The 8573-nt window shown below is 59.4% G+C and overlaps 2 protein-coding genes across 3 annotated transcripts in view; one reads left to right on the top strand and one right to left on the bottom strand.

The window, feature by feature from the left end:
- Positions 1–910, bottom strand: part of LOC113205607 (uncharacterized) — a 4453-nt gene extending 3543 nt beyond the window's left edge. Inside the window, exons 1-2 of the mRNA XM_052275934.1 lie at positions 742–910; positions 541–636 (exon numbers count right to left, since the gene is read on the bottom strand). Of these exons, the coding sequence (XP_052131894.1) occupies positions 541–636; positions 742–823 (178 nt within the window). The 5' untranslated portion in view covers positions 824–910. The remainder of the gene's footprint in view (positions 1–540; positions 637–741) is intronic.
- A 2947-nt stretch (positions 911–3857) lies between these two features.
- On the top strand, positions 3858–7884 carry LOC113205566 (synaptic vesicle glycoprotein 2C-like). Of its 2 annotated transcripts, none has more exons than XM_052275932.1 (8): positions 3858–4171; positions 5368–5430; positions 5551–5875; positions 6008–6368; positions 6444–6619; positions 6701–6972; positions 7327–7614; positions 7711–7884. In XM_052275932.1, the coding sequence occupies exons 1-8, from the start codon at positions 4123–4125 to the stop codon at positions 7761–7763; spliced, it is 1587 nt and encodes a 528-aa protein (XP_052131892.1). In that variant the 5' UTR covers positions 3858–4122; the 3' UTR covers positions 7764–7884. The 2 variants fall into 2 exon arrangements, with proteins under 2 accessions (XP_052131892.1, XP_052131893.1); XM_052275933.1 differs by lacking the exon at positions 3858–4171 and adding an exon at positions 4923–5246.
- The last annotated feature ends 689 nt before the right edge of the window (positions 7885–8573 follow it).

Below are 8573 nucleotides of genomic sequence, written 5' to 3'. Positions count from 1 at the left end.
GACTCTCTAAAACCTGTGCAACTTAAGTCGCACATAGCTGCTGGACGCCTTGTAGTTTGGCGCCCTTTCCCTGCAGAGGAGCCCAAGCAGGGGGTGTCCAACAACAAGACACCCTACCTAGGCTTGGCCTGGACCCTTGTGCAGGGAAAAGGATGCCAAACCAAAATGTGTCCAGCAGCTGTGCGACTTAAGTTGCACAGGTTTTAGCGTCGGGCACCTTTTGTCGCACAGTTGCTGGACACCCCGGATTTACAGTGTACGCACGACGCCCGCACCTCAAGTAGCAGAACTGCCAAGTAAAATTCCTAAAATGCGGATGTGTACCGGGTCTATCAGAGTGGACGCCGCAGTGTTGCGGGTTTGCCTATACTCCATCTTACCGTAAGGTGCAGTGCACGGCCCCCGTCAACATTGTATGTATGCCCGGTATATAAATAATGCGCGTAAAAGATTGAACACGTTACGCAGTTTGCTTCTTGCGGGAATCGTTTCGACTTCGACGCTGTTTTCACAGGGAGTGCGTGAAGAGTGGGACGGTACCTTTAGTGGTGAGGTCTTCGATGGCCGTCTGGATGCTCTTCTTGAGGCAGGCGTTGGTATTCGACTGGTTGATCACGCACGTCTTCCAGTTGGAGGCTGAAATCCGACATCAAATCAGTCAACTGCTCCACCACTTTCTCGAAAAACTCTGTGCTTCATAGCTAATTTCACACGTGTAAAGTCGAACTGATCCACACTCACGCAGCTTGGCGGTGCTCGCCGTGGTCGCCAAGACCAGCAGCAGAATGCTCGCCACGCTGGTGAACGTCCTCGTGGCGCCCATGGTGTGTGTGGTGCGTATCACTGACACAGTGCCCGGCTTTGGGCGATACTCCTGATACTACATCAGTTCACGGTCGCGTCCCGTCCTTATATATGAGCCGAGCCTCGTCACTACGGTCCTCTCCTCCCCTCCTTGGCGATTTTTTTTCCTGGACAAGTCCTGAAGGAGGAAAAGGAGGCTGGAGGGGGGGAGCAGGCCGGACTCCTCCGGACTGGCCCGATCGCATGTGTGTGTGTGTGTGTGTGGCGGGTCGCTACACCCAAACAACTATGTTCTTGGGCCCAAGTACACATTGCAATTGATCCTTGATTATTCAAATACCTATCGTTGGTCCAAGAACTCGAGCTTTTGGGGGTGTACGTTTGGCCGTTCGGACCATTCATTGCCCTCGTCTCTTCTTGCGCGAGCTCCTGCAGAGTGCGGGGCTCATTACCGTCAAATGGTCTAATATGGACCATGCGAGGTAATTTGGACCACCTTCCTTTGCCTGCTCTTTGACACAGTGCATTGTGTTGATTAAGGTGGACACATTTAGATATCAAAATATTGCATTGGAACTGTAACTCAAAAAGAGCACCAACTGGAACCGGAACTGGAACACGAAGTTGGCTTACAAACGGGCGGGCGATCCTTTAAAGCCCCCATATTGCTAAACCAGATTATTCTTTTGTCAGTTCGGTGTACGCGGCGGGGGCGGCGTCCTCACGTATACTTCACGCGAGTCGCGCGATCTCGCGTGGCCGACCGAGAGCGGGAAAACCTGTTCGGGCGACCTGCGGCATTTTTTTTTTTTAGTCAAAGGCGCGCACAAAGTTGTTGTTGATATTTATAAATAATCGAGGAAGGGAATTCGATGTGGCACGCATCACCACGCCCGCACACAAACATACACACACACACACACACGCACACACACTGCTGTCACCAAGCGTGCCGGCCGGCGTGTGAGGTGTGAGGGGCGATGACGCATTATCAGACGCCGCGCCCAGCCGCGGGGGGGGGGGGGGGGGGGGGGGCTGGCGCGACCGCTGGAGAGCGAGTAGGGGCGGGGCCCGGGGCCGGTTCAGGAGGCAGGGTTCAGCGAGCAAGACTCCATCATGGTTCAGGTTCAGAAGAGAAGAGCCGAGGGCCAGAGCACGTGCTGGTCTGCAAGGGTCGGGGTGCTAGGGTACTACTTCTCTCGCCTCGCAGCGCCGTTGGCCTATCCACCACTCAGTCCCAATTTCTTTGAGTCGAATTTCCCAGGAGGCCGGGGCTGGGCCCTCCTGGCAGACGCGCTCTCTTTCCTTTCTCTCCTTCGCCGGTTTGTCGCTGTGAGAAAACTGGAAAGGCGTCTTTAACCACGCCTTTAACCTTGGAGCAGATGCCCGCAACCGAAAATTCTCAGCCGCGAGGTACGTTGACCGTTTTACGATGCGGAGCCAGTATTGGCCAGAGCAATAAAGCGGGTACACCATAACGTGACAGCTTCTACTTCACACCGGTAACGGTGGTGGTGGAGATGGTGGCTCGATCAATCAGGAACCTATGAGTTACCTGCCTGCTTCTCGATCACTTTGTAAAGAAACAAAAGAAATAAAATTGAAATTTAACCGAATAGGTCAATTTTTGGTCAAAATTTTGGTCAAACGTTTTACTAGAGTTAACTGATGTGCCCCCCCCCCTCAAAGAAGGCGCCTTCCTCTCTTCCTAATTTGCAATTAAGCATGTTTTGCATTTGGGTCTTTGTCGCCGTTCAGCTCATGGCGCCTTGCCCTACTGTCCAGCTCCGGTTCATGCCTCGACGACGCAGAGCTGTTTGTTCAGATACTCCCTTCTCCAGGAGGGGCATCACATACACGAGAGCGCGAGTTATGCGATGACGCCCGCGCGGGTATCACGCTTCACAGATCTTTCTTTAGACTCGGATACACGTGTTGTTATTGTTATAGCCAGAGGCCTCTTTTTATTGTTCTCCGCTCTTTCTCTAATTCATACCAATCACGTCCACGAGCTCACACTGCCAGCCCGCGCTGCCCCCCGCCCCGCATCCCAGGTCGGATCCGGACGTCAGACCAACACGAGACCAACGTCAGGGAAGGTCGGGAGGTACACCGCTGGGGGCAGCTGCGGCCTGCAGCGACGTCACAAACTTTATTGGACGGGCAGTATAAGTGCGAAAAGTCGGCGAAGCAGGGAAGAGGAGGAGAGGGAGGGGGAGGAGGAGGGCGCGACTGGACCAGCGTCAGTAATTATCCGGACGGATGGGTCAGGCTGCGCCGCGCCACGCTACGCCACTCTGCGCCACGCCACGGCTCTTGGACGTGACGGCTGACGGCGGCCACGCCGAAGACCCACCCGTCCCGTCCCGCACGTGACCTCACTCTCGTTTCGCTTCCTCCGCGTTGACGGGGAAATGAGACAAAACGGCTCCTTGGCCTCATCTCCTTGCGCCCCGCTACCGCTGGAGGAGGAAGAGAATGATGATGCTGTGGGCGGCCGGATAGTGAGAAAAGTATTTAGCCCCAAGGGCCCTGCTCTGGCCCGGGGGAGGATCGGCTGTCGGGCGCGGGGGCGCGGGGGCGCGGGGGCGCGGGGCGTGGACTGCGGTCCCCAAGGTCGCGCCGCGCACTCTCGCGGCTCATTAGAACGGTCGTGAGATGCCGCGCCGCTGCCGGGGAGGGAATGTACGCCGAGATCGCTGTGACCGATACCTTCCGACGGCACCGATGGCAAAGCAAACGAGTCGCGTGAGTGGCGATAGGCGGGACGGGGACGGGTATTTGAACCAGAAGCGCCCCGCGGCGCTCGCCACGCGCCGGCACCGTCCTCTACACCGGGCGGGCCCCGCCGACCGTCTCATTTCCATTCTTTGATCGCACGCCCGGGCGTCCATCTCCATGCAACTAACTCCACGAAAGACTCGAAAGCCGGGTCGTAAATATCCACGAGCTTCGTGTCGTTTTTCAAGTAAACTGGCCTGTGAACCGGCGGAGGGGCGGAGGAGCGGGAGGCGAGGGTGGGGCAGGGTGGGGCGATTCCATCATTGGGAGACACGGTTGCGCCTGGGTGCGAGCCGGTGGCGCGCCGATGGCCAGAGCAGACCCGAGACCATTGTGTCGTCTGCTGCGCCAGAGTCCAGAGTATCGGTGTGTCGTCTGGTCTGTCCCGAGGTGTAGAGGTCGGGCCCGACCGGCCAGCAGGTCGGCGAGTGCAACGCAGTGAAACGTATCGCGGCAGCGCTCATCCGGGACTCGGCCGAGGACTGGACGACGACGACGACGACGACGACGACGGCGTCGTGGTGTTGTGACGGTGACATGGCGATCAACGACGGCCTGGAGATGACGCTGCCGGGTCTGGAGACAGGTAAACACACCGACACACCATCACGACAAACGGCATGTCCGGCCTGGAGAGCTGCTCAGGCAAAACATCCGTCCGGGACGCCGGGGACCCCTTGCCGCGCCGCGCGTGCCGGGGGTTCTGGGCGAGAGTGTGGCGACCCCGACCCGACCGAGGGTGACCCTGTCCGTGACCCTGAGGTTACACAGTCTCGGTCGAGGCGCGATGTCGTTCACAGCAGCCCGCGAGCCGCTAAAACACCACCACTGCCGCGCCAGAGGGAGAGGGAGGGGGGCAAACCTAACCCTCTCTCCACCGCCCCACCTCGACCCGTTCGCTACAGCTGGGCGCTCGATGGGTTGCCCACCCGCCCGGCGCTCCCTGACTGGCGCTGGCTCCCCCCTTCCTTCCATTTCCCCTCCTTCCCTCGGAGACAGAAATACGATTCTAATGTCCCTCATTCGCTTATCGTCGCAGAGCGGATTACCCGCCTCATCCGTAAAGCCGTGCAGGTTCGTTTGAGCAGAGCAAGTCCTTATCGTGCCCTCCCCCCCCCCTTCCCCCTTCTCTCTCGTCGTAACACGTGTCAAACGTGGGTTAGGCCACGGTCAGAGTCACTGCTGGGTTCAACCTACGCACCTAGACGTGGAGAAGGAAGAAGGGGGGGGGGGGGCAAGTGAAGTGGGGGGACATTAACTCCGCTCCGTTGCATCGCAATGCAGCGCTCTGCTCAGTGGTCGAATAGTCAATGCCCGTCCAGTCCACGTGCTCTGACATAACCCGTGACGCTGACGCACGCCTTCCTTCCCATCCAATAATTGTTTCGAGGAGAGTCACGACGCGAGGGCCTCGGCTGGGGTTCTTGCAGCAGCTGCAGCAGCGGGGAGCGGCCGCGCACACACACGCACAGACCTTCCTCAAAGGCTGCGACGCCCACTCTCTTCCAACAACTAAGGCACCATGAGATAAGAAAGGTTCTGGCCGGTTTATGGTTTCGCTCGGAGGCCCCCCCAGCGGATTTGTAGCGCGTCCCGCCAGCCAAGTCACACCGCGGTCTCGTCAGCCTGCAGCAGAATGGGCGGCAAGGAGATCGAGTCGGGTATGGTGAGGCTCTCGTGAGGCCCTCGAGGGGGAGGAGGCGGGGGTCACGGAAGGTCACTGGAGCGACCTGATACGCTCTACCCTCATCGGTATGAATGGAAGACTCTTTCCTGTTCCAGGCGTGGAGGTCAAGCAGGGCCAGGCCAGGGACGTGTCGTACGAGGAGGCCATCGTCCTCGCGGGTGAGTAGCCTCCTGAGCTCGATGGAAGAACAATCGAGTCTGCGGAGTTATTTTATTTGGCGCCGTTGCACCATTTTATTTGTCTGGCACGACGCCCGCCGCCGGCCGACGCCCCTGCAGGCCATGGCAAGTTCCACTTCGGGCTGCTGCTCGTGTGCGGCGGCTGCATCACGGCCACCATCTGCGAGCTGCTGGGGGTCGGCTACCTGCTGCCGGCCGCGCAGTGCGACCTGGAGATGACGGACGCCGACAAGGGCCTGCTGGGCTCCATGGCCTTCATCGGCATGCTGTTCGGCTCGCACCTCTGGGGCTTCCTGGCCGACACGACGGGCCGGCGCAGCGTCATCACCCTCACGCTGTTCGTCGACGTGGTCCTCGCCGTCCTGGCCGCGCTGGTGCCGTCCTACTGGATGTTCCTCGTGCTGCGCTTCCTGGCCGGCTTCTTGTGAGTGTCGAGGGGGCGGGACCGCGGCGGCGGTACCCCATGGCGCTGCTGACCGGCACGGGGTATCGCGGCCCCGGCGGCGCCGGCCGCTGGAGAGGGCACTTCTGATGACATCTTGCTCTCCTTTGACAGCGTGACGGCCCCGCAGGCGGTGGGCTACGCGTACCTCGGCGAGTTCCACTCCCCCAGCACCAGGGCCAAGGCCTTCGTGTGGGCGGCCGTGTTCCCCGCCATCGGCCTCATCTACCTGCCCGGGGTCGGGTGGTGGGTGCTGCCCGCGACGTGGTCGCTGCCGCTGCCCTGGATGGCCTTCCACTCGTGGCGGCTGTACGTGGTGCTGTGCGCGGTGCCCTCGCTGCTCACCGCCCTGGGGATGATCCTGCTGCCGGAGAGCCCCAAGTACCTGCTGGGCCAGGGCCGCGGCGACGAGGCGCTGGTCGTCCTGCAGCGCGTGTTCAGCGCCAACACGGGCCGGCCGCGGGAGGAGTACCCGGTGCGTGCTGGTTACTGTGCACACGCCCAACGGGACCAAAGCAAGGATAACGTTGCCCTGCTTCTGCTCCTGCAGGTCCTGTCCCTGGCCGCGCAGCCAAACTCGTCCGGGCGGCCCGCCGCGGGCGTCAACCCCAAGTCCCCGCTGGCCATCATGCGGTCCGTGTGGGACCAGACAGCACCGCTCTTCACCATGGAACATCTCCTCTCCACCTTCCTGGCGCTCTTCATCATGTTCGGGATCATCGCAGGGTAATAATGACTTCCTGCTGTAGTTTTACGCTACGCCACTTTGGCAGCCGCCTCCTCTAACTCCTCGATGTTCCTCCTTAGGGCGAACGGACTACCGACATGGCTGCCCGAGCTCTTCAACCGCATGGCCATGTACGAGACCGCGCACCCCGGACAGTCGGCGAGCGTGTGCGGCTCCATCGAGGGCCTCATCGGCAACGCGACGGCGTCGTCCGGGTCGCCCGGTGACGAGTGCCTCGCCGTCGTGGAGACGGACGTGTTCGTCAACAACCTGTACGTGGGCGTGGCGGGCGTCATCGCGCCCGTGCTCAGCGTGTTCCTGGTGGGGCCCCTCGGCAAGCGGACGCTGCTCAGTAAGTCGACTCTCCCGCTCCCACAGGACTCCCCTTGGCCCGGGCTCCACTCCTTTTCAATGAAGGCGGTGATCTGTAATCCCCTGGCGCTCCCTTGTTATGAGGAGAAATGAAAGAACTCTGCCTGTCGTGCTGTGCTATGCAGGAACGGGAGCCTTCCGCGTGCGAGCCACGTTTCAGTCGAGGACATCAGCAAATTTGATTTGATTCTCCCCCGCCTACTCTTCCCGCCTCCCCATTTCCTCCACCATTGCCCACTCCCCCTCCCCCCACCTCGTTACATCCCCGTTATATTCGTTCTGAACGAACAGCCGGCTCAAGGCCTCGCACCGCCTCTGCTTTTTCCACGTTTAGTCCTGTCGCTGATACTGACGGGGGCCTGTGGCCTGGGCCTCAAGTTCGTCGGCTCCTCGCTGGGCTTCCTCGTCCTGGCGTGCATCGTGTGCGCCGTCACGGAGATGTGCATCTCGCTCTTCTCCAGCGTGGCCGTGGAGATGTTCCCGACGCACCTGCGCGCCATGGCCGTGTCGCTGTCGCTCATGTTCGGCCGCCTCGGCTCCATCGTCGGCAACCTCATGTTCGGCTCGCTCCTGGAGACATCCTGTCCCGCCACCTTCTACGCGCTGGGCGGGGTGCTCATTGGTGAGACAGGGCCTGAAACACGCGGCCTAATGGAGAGAAAGAAAAAATATTTTCGCTTGAAACTTTGTTAAAACTTTCATGTGTTTTTGTATACAGCTTGCGGCCTGTTCAGCTTTATCCTTCCCCGCCACGGGAAGTTCCAGAACTGAGAATGGAAGCCTGGCAATCTAATTTACGGCCCAGTATTTATTTCCGTCGCCCCGTTTTAAGGGGTACCACTTTCTCCTGTAAATATATTATTTTCGTAATAAACCGTGTTTTGTAAATTAAGTACTAGCCCAGGCCGCGCAACGCGGCGATGTAACACATTTCGCGTCGCAAAGCTCTTCATGGCGAAGGGGTTGCTGTGTTTCTCCTCCCCTCCGCTCATCCGCGAGGCACCGCCACGCCACGCCACTCCACGCCAAACCTTCCTCCACCACCACCACCGCGACGCAATCTGGAGAAATCCTTTCCAAAGCGCGGCTCTGAATAAAAGAGACGTCTTCAGCAGCCCCCGCTACCCCACTGGGCGCAAGGCCACTTAGGCCATTGTTCTCTAAGACCACACCTCTGGCCGCTGCCGTCTTCATCTTTTTAGGCCACGGTAAGGTATTACGAAACCTCGCGGACTCGCCGACCCACGCCATGCCCCGCTATCATCGCCTCGTTTGGGGATTCGTCCACACTTCAGGCCACTACAGAAATTTGTATGTTGTGAGTTTGGGGTTGGTGGAGGGTCAAAAGAATGACACTTTGATGAAGTTATTTCAACGGTACTAACGTTAACGTTGTCTACGGTGGATTGTACCGGGTGATTCAGAGAAGACGCAGGTGCAAGCGGGTTTGCCTATCCAAGGGGCTATGGTGCCTTACGGGCAGAGCGGGTAGGCAAACCCGCTCGCGACTGTGTCTTCTCTGAATCACCCGGTACAGTTTTTATCATGAACCCAGAAAACCGTTTAGACCAGAGAACCAAA

The sequence above is a fragment of the Frankliniella occidentalis genome, unplaced genomic scaffold (assembly GCF_000697945.3).
Source record: "Frankliniella occidentalis isolate FOCC.00 unplaced genomic scaffold, Focc_3.1 Scaffold1198, whole genome shotgun sequence".
Taxonomy (NCBI): Eukaryota; Metazoa; Arthropoda; class Insecta; order Thysanoptera; family Thripidae; genus Frankliniella; species Frankliniella occidentalis.
The sequence above is the reverse complement of the archived record's forward strand: the minus strand, read 5'-3'. Positions and strand labels throughout refer to the sequence as shown.

Excerpts from the sequence above, each read along its gene's own strand:
- LOC113205566 (XM_052275932.1), top strand. The coding sequence starts at position 4,123 with ATGGCGATCAACGACGGCCTGGAGATGACGCTGCCGGGTCTGGAGACA. Across the intron at positions 5,431-5,550 it reads GGAGGCCATCGTCCTCGCGG|GCCATGGCAAGTTCCACTTC; the intron begins GTGAGTAGCCTC and ends ACGCCCCTGCAG. Across the intron at positions 7,615-7,710 it reads GCTGGGCGGGGTGCTCATTG|CTTGCGGCCTGTTCAGCTTT; the intron begins GTGAGACAGGGC and ends TTTTGTATACAG.